This window comes from Meles meles, chromosome 13 (assembly GCF_922984935.1).
Source record: "Meles meles chromosome 13, mMelMel3.1 paternal haplotype, whole genome shotgun sequence".
Classification (NCBI taxonomy): Eukaryota; Metazoa; Chordata; class Mammalia; order Carnivora; family Mustelidae; genus Meles; species Meles meles.
In genome coordinates, this window is record NC_060078.1 from 48,100,619 (window position 1) to 48,114,728 (window position 14,110).

At 40.3% G+C, this 14,110-nt stretch overlaps 1 protein-coding gene across 1 annotated transcript; it reads left to right on the plus strand.

Moving 5' to 3' along the window:
* Positions 1 to 3,735: 3,735 nt before the first annotated feature.
* LOC123955747 (olfactory receptor 13A1-like) lies at positions 3,736 to 4,722 on the plus strand. The gene has a single exon (XM_046028091.1). The coding sequence runs from the start codon at positions 3,736 to 3,738 to the stop codon at positions 4,720 to 4,722; it is 987 nt and encodes a 328-aa protein (XP_045884047.1).
* The last annotated feature ends 9,388 nt before the right edge of the window (positions 4,723 to 14,110 follow it).

Genomic DNA, 14,110 nt, shown 5'->3' on the forward strand with positions numbered 1-14,110 from the left:
GAGCTTTATCTTTATCTCTAGGGAAGGGATATTAGAAAAGGTGAGAGATGATGATAGACCTGGTTCATGAGAAAGAGAGCATTTATAGCTGAGGGAGCTGCAAAAACAAAGCCACGAAATCTGGCCATACTTGGGGGTCCTGGCTGTGCCAGAGCTTTGACTTTGAGGAGTGAGATGAGAGGGAAGACGTTGTCTGGAGAGGAGGTGGATCCAAGGTACCAGCTGGGGGCATTTATTCTGTCAGACCTGCCTTTTAGAAAGGTTATTAAATGGAAAAATCAGAAAATACAGAGAAGCAAAGGCAAAGAAATGAAATCAAGTGTAATTTATCCCCACTATTCAAATTCTGTACTGTCATTTACTTGTTTTTTTTCTACAGGTATATATACAAACATAAGTTGTTTTTCTTAAACGCAAAATGAGATCCCTTTATATACACTACTTTTCAATTTTCTTTCTTTTTACTTTTGAATTTTCTTTGTTCTATTTTTATAAGCATCAGTAAAACCCTTCTAAAGCATCATTTTGATAGGTATAAAGCATTATGCTATATTAATACATCATAATATACTGACCTTTAAAAGTATAGTTGCTTTTGCATTTTCAGTATTATAAATAATGCTGTGATGACACCTTGAGATGCTCTTAATTATTTCCTTAGGCTAAATTCCTAGAAGTGGAGGTTCTGGCTCATATTGAATATGAATTTTTTTTAATTTATTTATTTTTATTTATATATTTATTTATTTTTATTTGCTTATTTACAGCATAACAGTGTTCATTGTTTTGGCATCACACCCAGTGCTCCATGCAGTACGTGCCCTCCCTATTACCCACCACCTGGTTCCTCAACCTCCCACCCACCCCCCCCCCCCGCCGCCCCTTCATAACCCTCTGGTTGTTTTTCAGAGTCCATAGTCTCTTATGGTTCATCTCCCCTTCCAGTTTCCCTCAACTCCCTCTCCTCTCCATCTCCCCATGTCCTCCATGTTATTTGTTATGCTCCACAAATAAGTGAGACCATATGATACTTGACTCTCTCTGCTTGACTTATTTCGCTCAGCATAATTTCTTCCAGTCCTGTCCATGTTGCTACAAAAGTTGGGTATTCGTCCTTTCTGATGGAGGCATAATACTCCATTGTGTATATGGACCACATCTTCCTTCTCCATTCATCCGTTGAAGGGCATCTTGGTTCTTTCCACAGTTTGGCGACCGTAGCCATTGCTGCAATAAACATTGGGGTACAAATGGCCCTTCTTTTCACTACATGTGTATCTTTGGGATAAATACCCAGCAGTGCAATTGCAGGGTCATAGGGAAGCTCTATTTTTAATTTCTTCAGGAATCTCCACACTGTTCTCCAAAGTGGCTGCACTAACTTGCATTCCCACCAACAGTGTAAGAGAGTTCCCCTTTCTCCACATCCTCTCCAGCACACGTTGTTTCCTGTCTTGCTAATTTTGGCCATTCTAACTGGTGTTAGGTGGTATCTCAATGTTGTTTTAATTTGAATCTCCCTGATGGCTAGTGATGATGAACATTTTTTCATGTGTCTGATAGCCATTTGTATGTCTTCGTTGGAGAAGTGTCTGTTCATATCTTCTGCCCATTTTTTGATATGATTATCTGTTTTGTGTGTGTTGAGTTTGAGAAGTTCTTTGTAGATCCTGGATATCTACCTTTTGTCTGTACTGTCATTTACAAATATCTTCTCCCATTCCGTGGGTTGCCTCTTTGTTTTGTTGACTGTTTCCTTTGCTGTGCAGAAGCTTTTGATCTTGATGAAGTCCCAAAAGTTCATTTTTGCTTTTGTTTCCTTGGCCTTTGGAGACTTATCTTGAAAGAAGTTGCTGTGGCTGATATCGAAGAGGTTACTGCCTATGTTCTCCTCTAGGATTCTGATAGATTCCTGTCTCACATTGAGGTCTTTTATCCATTTCGAGTTTAACTTTGTGAATGGTGTAAGAGAATGGTCGAGTTTCATTCTTCTACATATCGCTGTCCAGTTTTCCCAGCACCATTTATTGAAGAGACTGTCTTTTTTCCATTGAATATTTTTTCCTGTTTTGTCGAAGATTATTTGACCATAGAGTTGAGGGTCCATATCTGGGCTCTCTACTCTGTTCCACTGGTCTATGTGTCTGTTTTTATGCCAGTACCACGCTGTCTTGGTGATCACAGCTTTGTAGTAAAGCTTGAAATCGGGTAACGTGATGCCGCCAGTTTTGTTTTTGTTTTTCAACATTTCCTTAGCAATTCGGGGTCTCTTCTGGCTCCATACAAATTTTAGGATTATTTGCTCCAGCTCTTTGAAAAATATCGGTGGAATTTTGATTGGAATGGCATTAAAAGTATAGATTGCTCTAGGCAGTATAGACATTTTAACAATGTTTATTCTTCCAATCCAAGAGCATGGAACAGTCTTCCATCTTTTTGTGTCTTCTTCAATTTCTTTCATGAGTGTTCTGTAGTTCCTCGAGTACAGGTCCTTTACTTCTTTGGTTAGGTTTATGCCCAGGTATCTTATGGTTCTTGGTGCTATAGTAAATGGAATCGATTCTCTAATTTCCCTTTCTGTATTTTCATTGTTAGTGTATAAGAAAGCCACTGATTTCTGTACATTGACTTTGTATCCTGCCACGTTACTGAATTGCTGTATGAGTTCTAATAGTTTGGGGGTGGAATCTTTGGGGTTTTCCATATAAAGAATCATGTCATCTGCGAAGAGAGAGAGTTTGACTTCTTCCTTGCCAATTTGGATACCTTTTATTTCTCTTTGTTGTCTGATTGCCGTTGCTAGAACTTCTAATACTATGTTGAACAAGAGTGGTGAGAGTGGGCATCCTTGTCGTGTTCCTGATCTCAACGGGAAGGCTGCAAGCTTTTTCCCATTGAGGATGATATTTGCTGTGGGTCTTTCATAGATAGATTTTATGAAGTTCAGGAATGTTCCCTCTATCCCTATACTTTGAAGCGTTTTCATCAGGAACGGATGCTGGATTTTGTCAAATGCTTTTTCTGCATCAATTGAGAGTACCATGTGGTTCTTCTCTCTTCTCTTATTGATGTGTTCTATCACACTGATTGATTTGCGAATGTTGAACCAACCTTGCAACCCAGGGATGAATCCCACCTGGTCATGGTGGATAATCTTTTTAATGTGCTGCTGGATCCTATTTTTATTTGTTTTTTTACAGCATAACAGTGTTCATTGTTTTGGCATCACACCCAGTGCTCCATGCAGTATGTGCCCTCCCTATTACCCACCACCTGGTTCCTCAACCTCCCATCCCCCCCCTCCCCCCCGCCGCCCCTTCATAACCCTCTGGTTGTTTTTCAGAGTCCATAGTATCTCATGGTTCATCTCCCCTTCCAGTTTCCCTCAACTCCCAATTTTAAAAGGCCTGCCTCTTGGCACCCATGCTATTGTTCGTCAAAACCAGGATTTTCAAACTTTGCCAAATCATGGTTCATAAAGATTGGATTATTGATTTAACTTGCATTTCTTTGAGGTTGAATGATGCTTTATGAATTTAATTGGCCATTTATCCTTACTTTTTATAAGCTAAATGTTCGTGCCCTTTGCCTAATGTCCTATTGGCATGTTTCTCTTCCTTTATAAATCCCAGTATATCTGTAAAATATTGCTCATGGCATGATGTCAAGTATAAATGAAATGATAGCAACCTGCTTTAGGTTACCTCTCATTTCTCTCTCTAGCCTGGAAATCACATGAAGCTGTGGGTAGAGATTCACCTGATAGTCCTGGAAACCCCTCTCAGCCCAAGAACCATGAGTAACCAGACACTAGTAACAGAATTTATCCTGCAGGGCTTTTCAGAGCACCCAGAATACCACATGCTCTTATTCAGCTGTTTCCTCTCCCTCTACTCTGTGGCTCTCATAGGTAATATCCTCATCATTTTGGCCATCACCTTCAACCCTGGGCTTCATATCCCCATGTACTTTTTTCTGTTCAACTTGGCTACTATGGATATTATCTGCACCTCTTCCATCATGCCCAAAGCCCTGGAGGGTCTGATGTCAAAGGACAGCTCCATCTCTTACGGGGGCTGCATGGCCCAGCTCTATTTCCTCATATGGTCTGCATCCTCTGAGCTGCTGCTCCTCACAGTCATGGCCTATGACCGGTACACAGCTATCTGCCATCCTCTATATTACAGCACCACAATGAACAAGGCATTCTGCTGTAAGCTGGCTCTAGGTGTATGGGCGCTCTGTGCCTTCAATGCGGCCATCAACACTGGGCTGATGCTACGGTTAAATTTTTGTGGCCCCAATGTCATTACCCATTTTTTCTGTGAGGCCCCTCCTCTGCTGCTTCTCTCCTGTACCTCCACCTATGTGAACAGCATCATGATTGTCTTGGCTGATGCGTTTTATGGCATATTGAACTTCCTGATGACCATCGTGTCATACGGCTTTATCATCTCTAGCATCCTCAAGATGCGGACTGCAGAGGGGAAGAAGAAAGCCTTTTCCACTTGCTCCTCCCACCTCATTGTGGTGTGCATGTATTATACTGCTGTCTTCTATGCCTACATAAGCCCAGTCTCCAGCTATAGTGCAGAGAAGAGCAAGTTGGCTGGCGTACTGTATACTATGTTGAGCCCTACGCTCAACCCCCTCATCTATACTTTGAGAAACAAGGAGGTCAAGGCAGCCCTCAGGAAGCTTTTCACCTTCTCCAGAAATTAATTTCTGTCTTCTGAAGCTTTTGGTGGAGACTACATGTTGAAGTCCACAGTGGTTTCAGAGACTCTCCAATGAATAAGGATTTGGAAATTACCACTAATGACTCAGTGTGGTTACTAATAGATTCTCTAATGACTTGAAGAGCCATTATTGTTATTCATCTTGCTTTCTTGTAATCTTGTAATTTTTATATTTTCTACATTTTAAAATGATTTTCAGCTGTAGTTTCCTTCTAAGTGTAATGCGGAAAGTAAACAGCCCAGAGGTGCTGTCAAGACTGAACAAGAGAACTGAAGACAATACTATCAAGTGCTGTCTAAGTGTAAGATACTGTTGCGGTCGGTGATTGCTGAGGACAGGAGCAGTCCATTAGTCTGGATATCACAGCCCCTCACCTCTGCCTGCCTCAAGGTGATGTTTGTGGTGGCTAGCTGGATAGGGTAGGTGAAGGTTAAGATGCTCGAACCACAGAGGAAGAGGCTGCAGGGATGGCAGTGGATTCAGCTAAGACGCAGTGAGAAGCAGCACTGAGATGGGTAAATGAAAAGCCATTCTGGTGGCTTCTGATGTAGAGTGGATCCTGTTTATCTCAGGGAGCCTCAGGCTCATGAGTGAGACCAGCTCTTCTCAGGAAAGGCCAAATGGAGTTCCTGATAGATAGATCATCCACATTTCCTTAGTGGATTCTCTCCCAGATTCTTAAAGTCTATCATATTTCAGGCCCCAAAGTTTTGTTCCTGCTCTTCAAATGCAAGCAGTACATTTTAGTTTTTAGATTACTTTTCTTCCCTCTTCAGTGGAGCCCTGTGTCAGGTTCTGTCCCTCTGAGCACTATGTGAGTAACTGGTCCTTCTCTCTGTGACTTCTATGTCCAGGTGAAGCATCCCTCCCTGCCAGAGTACTGTCTTGCTTGGAGTTTGTCTTCTCTAGGACATTCCTTTCTCTAGAAAATCTCTAGATGCCTTCCTTTCCTTCAACAGACTTGATACCTGACCCCTTTTTTGGTGGCTCCTTTTTACAGGAACAAATTTGCTTTTCTTAGCTGAGACAGAGATGCAGCTCTTGCTTCTTGGAAATTTTGTCTTAAAATTAGTCATTGTGATTTAGTGTAGACAAACTCATGATGCCACAGGCATTCAGCAGGCAGCATTTTCTATGATGGGCTGATATGACTTCACATTATCAATTGTTTGATGAACCACAGAAGGGAACTGTGAAACTTCTTATTTGCCTATTTCTCTGCTTTTTGTCTTTGATAATGTCTATCAGTCAAGGGAGGCTCACCCTTTCTTCAGATGTTTCTCTAACCATAAGCCCTTACCCTTTTAGCCTCTCTGACTCAAGTAGTATGTGTTCCACCAGATTATTCCAGCAGCACCAACAGCCATATGATAAGGGGTCTGGATGATGGCGATAAGTTATAGGCCTGTGGTATATCCAGTTCCTCCTCCATGAAGGCTGTTTTATGAACTGAAGTCTTGGTCACATTCCTGTCCTTTGGCTCCAGACAAAGGATTTTATTTTTATTTTATATTGCTTTCCTTTTTCTTCAGTTTAGGATTGACCTTTGGGTACCACAATAGCAGAGTTTGTCAACTTCAACCTTGTTGATCATGGCAGGTGCCGTCCTGTACATCATAGTAAATTTAGCGGCATCCTTGGCCTCTACCAACTAGGTGTCAGTAGAACCAATTCAGACAAGAATGTCTCTAGACATTGCGAGATCTCCTTGGAGATGAGGAGAGAGCAAAATCACCTGTGGGTGAGAACCACTGAGCTCCAACCAACCAGTCTCTCTCACTTTTGGGATTTGTAGTCACTGGTGTGCCACTTCCACCACTGACTACTGCCTCTAGCCAAGGTAGCTTCTGTGTGTCCGGTCTGAGACTAAGTACTGTCACAATTTATCTTTGGTTTTCCAGGAACACTGTAAGAGGCTAGGTGGTACACCCGAGTTCTCCAACAAATGGGAGGTGGAGATAGGATTTCAGCTACAGATCCATGAATCCAGAGCATATGCTCCTATCCACCAAAGCATATTAGAGCCTGTCATGGACTCCACCTTCTGCCACTGTCCACAGTTGGGACAGGGGAGTTTGTTAACAAGCAGCAGACCTGCTTCAGCTCCTGTCCAACCAGTGCATTTGAAAGAGCAATCTTTCTGAAAGTGTTTTGAAATGGAGCAACTGGCCTCATCAGAGGACACAGATTTAGATCCTAATAACTTTTTTTTCAGGCATACTGAATTGGTGCAGTGATGTCTATCACTTAACAGAGATGAGAGACCTGAGCCCTTTCCCCAGATATGATTTCTTAGAGGCCTGTTTGGCAGGGGCAGGCATTTATTCCAGAAAAAGGGATTCATAAGATTATAGAAACCCTATCACATTTGATTTCCCATTTCATGGAACAGATTCTTATTTTATCTTTTTAAATTTAATCTAAGATCCTCCTCTCTCTTAGGAGTTTGGAGGGGTTCCTTTCATCAGGGACAAGCAAAAAGTATTTGGCGCACTTCGTCTGGGAGCTACAGAGCCCCGAGGCGGGGCTAGTCCTTTGTTTTCCACAACCCACTGGAGTGAGCCCAGTAGCCTCCTTAGATCTATCAGCTAGGCACCATATTTGTGTCATACTATGTTGCCAGCTCAGCTGGAGAGTACACCTGGCATTCTCTTAGAAAAACATGAGATGAAGAGGGGGTCTGTGCTTTTGAGGACACTGTTTTTCTTATATTGGCTTCATGTCAGATTTGAGGACCAAGTCAGAATTAGTTCTTGCTTTGTCTTTTTTTTTGAGGGGTGGGTAAGCAAGCCTCAGGTCTTCAGTGGGCTAGGATTTCCCATACATCTGTGTCTGAATCTATTTGTAGTATGATGCTGAGTTGATCTACTGTCATTTGCTCCCACATGTTGCCTTTTCCACCTTCAACACTTGTACTCCTGTACAGGCCATGGTAGACTTGTACAGGTTATGATATGCTTCTGAGAAGAATGAGACCCATCAGAATACTTCCTTTTTCTGGATTAGAATGAATTATGGTGATTGGGTAGCCCAATAAATGTGTGCTTTCTAAAACAAAACTGTCATCCACGTTTCCTGTATTGGACAGTGGAAAAACTCAGAGACCGAATTATAATCCATTCTGCACTCAGATTCCTTGGGATGCTAATTAATCTCCACAGCATAACATTTGTGTGGGTCTACATGCCAAGAAACACAACCACATTCTTCCGCTTCCCTCTGTGCTGGGATAGCTGCTTGAGCTAGTCTAGATGGGGAGGTCTTGAGTTGCTTGGGCAATAGCTGGTTCATTATTAACCTACTATCTCTCAGCGCGAACCCCAGCTCTGGAACTCTGAGCCAGGGGTTCTGCAAACCATGTTTCACCTTTGCGGAAGGATTTCTGTTAGTCTCTGCCCAGAGGGAGCCCTAGAGAAAGACTGAGCTGCTAGAGGCAGAAGGGACTTGTTCTGTTCCACTTGCTTCCTGTTTTTGTCAGCGTTGCTGTAATGCTCTTTCTTTAACTCTGCAGCAGTGATAGGGCCCAGGGGCAGCAGCTGGCTGCAGTTTTCACACTTGCAGGAGTACTATTATTAGCCCCACAGAAACTGTCCTGTGGTGACAAGTTTTGCTTACTTAGAAGTTTGAATCCCAGCTCAGCAGGAGTTCTCTCCTTCAAGATCCTGAGGAAGCAGCACTCTCTGAGGAGTGCCTATTCCTCAGGGGCCTGAGTCCTAGCTCCATAGAATCTCTTCACAGGACAGGAAGACCAGGGATACCCAGGAAACACACCCCCAACAGAGATCTCTGACCTAGCTCAGTGGAATTTCTTCTCTGGGCCTCTCAGTTACAGCAGCCTTAATCTCTTTCTTGGTTCCTCCAGTCCTAGGAGATGAAGCTTTCTTCTGCACTTGCTGTCTCTGTATTACCTCAGTGTTTGATTCATGCCCTTTTGGTCCACCAAAACTTGTTTAACCAGTTCCTACATTAAATCTTCTCTGTAAAGTTGTGTGATACTGTTTCTGTTTCCCAGCTTGGACATTGATGTAGGCTTCCATTCAGTGGATGTTTGCTTTAATGATATTTCTGCTGCTGCTCCTATGGTCTTCAGCAGGAATCCTTCAGGCTTTGATAGATCTAAGCCATAGTCCATCAATTTCAGACATAAAATGTCAGACATTTGACAGATGGCCAGAGCCTGTCCTGCCCCAGGAGCTAGGAGACGATAATTCTGATTTTGTTGACATTTCTGATGACCTTAGGTGGTATTTATTATAAAAGTTAAGAATTTGTTTAGGCTTCCTCTTACAGATTTAAGGATCTTTTTAAAAAGAGGTCAACATGTTCCTCATTGCACAATTGGGCTGGAGACAAATCTCTCTGAATGCTCTAGAGGAATTTCTCCTGACCTCATTCATAGTTTCAGAGCTTTTATTTTTTTCTTTGTTCTTGGGTAGAGTGTTCTATAATTGTTGGTTAGAATCTGATAGTTGATGGTGTTGCGTTCTTCTACATCTTAATGATTTTTTTGACTACTTGTTTTATTAATTGTTGGGAGAGGAATGGTGAAGTATCCAAATGTAATTGTTGACTATCTTTTTTTGCCTTTTAGTTCTATCAGTTTTTACTTTACATATTTTGCCGGTCTCTTGTTTGGTGCATGTATCTAGGATCACTGTATCTTCTTGGTGGATGGATGCTCTCATCATTGTGTAATATCCCTCTCTGATTTTGGTAATTTTTATTGATCTGAAGTCTACTAAGGCTAATATTAATATAGTCACTCCTGCCTTCATTTGATAATATTTGTGTGAAAATCTTTTCCTATCCACTTACTTTCAAACAGCCTCTATTATTATATTCAAAGTGAGTGCTTATAGACATCATATAGTTGGGTTATGATTTTCATTTATGTTATCAGTATTTCTTTTTTTTTAAGATTTATTTATTTATTTATTTATTTGACAGACAGAGATCACAAGTAGATAGAGAGGCAGGCAGAGACAGGTGGAAGCAAGTTCCCTGCTGAGCAGAGAGCCTGATATGGGGCTGGATCCCAGGACCCTGGGATCATGACCCAAGCTGAAGGTAGAGGCTTTAACCCACTGAGCCACCCAAGAGCCCCTCAGTATTTCTTTCTTTTTTTTTTATTTTTTTTTCCATTTTATTTATTTTTTCAGCATAACAGTATTCATTCTTTTTGCACAGTATTTCTTTTAATTGGTGTAGCTAGACCATTCATATTTTGATGTCTTAGGGGTTAAGTCTACCAGTTTACATTTTGTTTTCTGTTTGTTTTTCATTTCCATATTTTCTTTTTCCTGCCTTCATATGGGTTACTGGAACATTTAATAATAATTCAATTTTGATTTATCTATAATGTTTTTAAGTGTATGTATTTGCTCAGCAGTTTTAGTGGTTGCTCTGGATATCATTTCCTTTATTTTCAGAGAACTCCTGTTCATTCTTTTAGGATAGGTGTGCTGGTGAGAAATTCTTACACTTTTCCTTCATCTGAGAGTGTCTTTATTTCCCCTTAATTCCTGAAGGATATTTTCACTGGATGTAGGATTCTACATATTGGCAATACTTTTCTTTCAGCACTTGAAAAAATACTGTGCTACTTCTTTCTGGCCCCCATGGTTTCTGATGAGAAATTTACTGTCATTTGAATTGTTCTTTCCCGTGGGAAATGTATTGTTTCTTTCTTGCTGCTTTTAAATTTTTTCTTTCTCTTCAATTAGCAGAAGTTTGAATGTGATGTATCTTGATGTGGATTTCTTTGGATTTATACTATTTAGAATTTATTCAGTTCCTTGGATTTGTAAGTTTATATTGCTTGCCAAATTTTTTTTTTTAAAGATTATTTATTTATTTATTTGATAGAGAGAGATCACAAGTAGATAGAGAGGCAGGCAGAGAGAGAGAGAGGGAAGCAGGCTCCCTGCCGAGCAGAGAGCCCGATGCGGGACTCGATCCCAGGACCCTGAGATCATGACCTGAGCCGAAGGCAGCGTCTTAACCCACTGAGCCACCCAGGTGCCCCTGCTTGCCAAATTTGAGAAGTTTTCAGCCTTTGTTTCTTCCAAGTCCTTTTTCAGCCCCACTCTTTTTCTTTTCTTTTGCAGACTCTAGTGACACAAATGTTAGATCTTTTGTTATAGTTCCACAGATCCATGAGGCTGTATCTTTTTTTTTTCCAATTTGCTTTCTTTTTCTTGTTCATTTGGGTAATTTCTGTTATTCTTTCTTCAGTTCATTAATTTTTCCCTTTATCACCTACATTCTGCTATTGACCCCATCCAATAATTTAAAGAAAAAGTTAATTATGAAATTTTTCAGTTCCAAAATTTCTACGTGGTTCTTCTTTATGCCTTTTATTTCTTAGCTGGAAATTTCTGTTTTTAAATTTGTTTCAAGCATGCTTGTTATTGGTCATTGAAGCATTTTGTGATGGCTACTTCAAACTCTGTCAAATAATTGTAATCTCTCTCGCATCTTGATGTTGGTGTCCATTGATTGTCTTTTTTTCGTTGAAGTTGAACTCTTCCTTGTTCTTGGTGTGAAAGGTATTATCAACTGAAACCTGGGCATTTAGCTCTTGTTTAATCTTGGTATTTTGTCTGGTGTTCTTTGACACTGCTCTTGGAGATTTAGGGAGAGCTTTATTTTATTACCTCAGGCGGGGCTCTAAATTCCCCCACTTGAGCTTTCAACTCCACCTTAGTAGCACTATGAAGTTGGGACTTTATAAAATCTGGGAGGATTATATGCAGTCTATCTTTGAAGATTTTTATGGAATACAATAGACATTTAGAGTCCATATTATTGTATTTGCATATATAATGAAAAGGTAGGTATGATTTTTGTATTATAATTTTCTGTTTCCAACAATGCCCAATTAGTAGCCACCGGGGATCCTAGAGGAACATTGATCTCTAACTAGCTATGTTCTTATTCTAATGAGGTCTGGTGTGTCTGAGGTTTGCCCAGTGGTCCTGGTGGATCCTGAGTGGTGTCAAGAGAGTCCAAAGCTAAGAAAACTATGGGCAGAATTAATTTCACTTTGATCTCAGCTTCCAATGACATGCATATTCTCCTCAACCTAGAGAAGTCAGGAAGTGGAAATGCATTTTACCTACCCCGGAATGCATTTAAGAAGCGTACTATTAGAAGGGACCAGTTTGAGTGAGGAGGTTAATGTCTTCCACTATGTCTTGGAGCATTTGCCAACAAGCAGGTCTCTTGCAGGTGGTGGCTAATGCAGGAGCAGAATGGGAGTTTGGGGAACCTAGAGCCTGCAAGGAAGGTATAAAAGTTTTTTGGAATTCCAGATTAACTTACTCTCAGATTCCAGTAGAGCATTAGGACTATATGTATGGATGTAATCCTTTCTTTTCCAGGATTTCCAGGATTTCATCAGGCCAGTTTTCCATGGAACTTTCACATTACCCCAATTTTGGAAAGTTCTGATTTCATATGAAAAAGCCTATTTAGGACACATGATGCACATTTTAAACATTTCTCTAGGAGAAATTAGGGTCATTTCAAATGCAAGTGCTCTCCCCGACCCCCCCAAAACACACATTTCTTTTTTTTTTTTTTTTTTTTTTTTTTTTTTTTCCCCTTTTATTAATTTTTTCAGCGTAACAGTATTCATTCTTTTTGCACAACACCCAGTGCTCCATGCAAAACGTGCCCTCCCCATCACCCACCACCTGTTCCCCCAACCTCCCACCCCTGACCCTTCTCTGGAAAACACACATTTCTAAGTGCCTAGATCAGCATTTTGGTTTATTGAAAGAGTGAAAAAGAGGAAGACTGAGTTCTGCTTATTGTGAGCTACATTTGGGTGAGTACATGGCTGTAGTGTGATTGGCTTATTTTGATGTTTGTTTATTGTGAATTGAAGCAGAGTCTGTTCCTCTTCAAGCTGATTTAACATACTTAAGAGTGGGGCTTGACTAAGTCACCCAGCCAGTTTAGAGATCTGAGATGAACACTAGTTGACCAGATTCATAGAGAAGTTTATGGATTTAATGGTAACAGAGAATATTTTATTTAAGTGGACAATATAAGAAAGAATGAATCAGAAAATAATTGCTGGGGCACCTGGGTGGCTCAGTCGTTAAGCATCTGCCTTCAGCTCAGGTCATGATTCCACGGTCCTGGGATCAAACCCCTTGTCAGGCTCCTGGCTCTGCAGGTACCCTTCTTCTCCCTCCTGCACTCCCTCTGCTTGTGTTCCCTCTCAGGCTGTCTCTCTCTCTGTCAAAGAAATAAATAAAATCTTAAAAAAAAAAAAGAATTGCCAGAGCCAAGGCATGCAATTTCTCTTTCTATCGTCAGACTAGTATCTTCTAAATGTATCGACTGAAAGAGTCAGAAGATACTCTCCCTTAGATGGACCACTTAACACAGGAGGAAGGGAAAACTCTCCTCTCTTACTGATTAGTCTCAAGCTCTGTGGGAAAATGGCCTGATGTGTGTCTCCAACAATATAATTAACGTCTGTCTGCTATTGTAGTGCTCTCTCACTTTAGAGGGCAGCACCTGGAACCAAAGGAAGTTTTCCTACAGGTGATGTTGTGACTTCAAATATGGATGACACTTCCTAAGGATATCATTGGAGAATATTTTTTTGTGGGATGACCTACTCATGACAATAAGTTTTTTTTTAAGGCTACAATTTTACTTTTACAATATTTACCCTGTGAATTCATGATATGAATGGTACCTTATAACTAATAATCAGATATATTACTAAAAGAAGGATTTTTTTTCGGCTTGTCAATAGACTATAGAAGAATGACTAACACTGTTAAAATTACATTATTCTTTATGAAAACTTATAGCCACATGTACAGTTATTTTTTTTAAATTTAACTTAAATACATTCATAGATAAAAATTTACTTTTACTTAATGCAACAATTAGACGTAAAATATAATGCTTAGAATAGTAGAAAAATCCAGTCACCGTGATTACACTATTTTATTTTATTTTTATTTTTTCCATTCTGAAAAAAAGTTTTTTGATTAAAGTATAGTTGACACACAATGTTACATTAGTTTCAGGTATACAATCTATACCTGAACAACTCTAGATTCAACAGCTCTATATGTTATGCTATGCTCCCCACAAGTATAGCAATGTCTGTTACCATACAACACTATTACAATACCATTGATTGTATTTTCTATGCTATACCTTTCATCCCGTGACTTCTTCATTCCATAACTGGAAGCCTGTACCTGCTTCCAGGTACACACACTGTGTACACAGAGTGTACACACACTGTTTTATGTGTTTAATAAAATAAAGTTCTTCATTCTTTAGTCATGAAACTCTACAACATAGTTCATAGAATTGAAGAAATGGAAAGTCAGTG

What these genes read in the sequence shown, in the direction of transcription:
- LOC123955747 (XM_046028091.1), top strand. Translation starts at nt 3,736, where the DNA reads ATGAAGCTGTGGGTAGAGATTCACCTGATAGTCCTGGAAACCCCTCTC.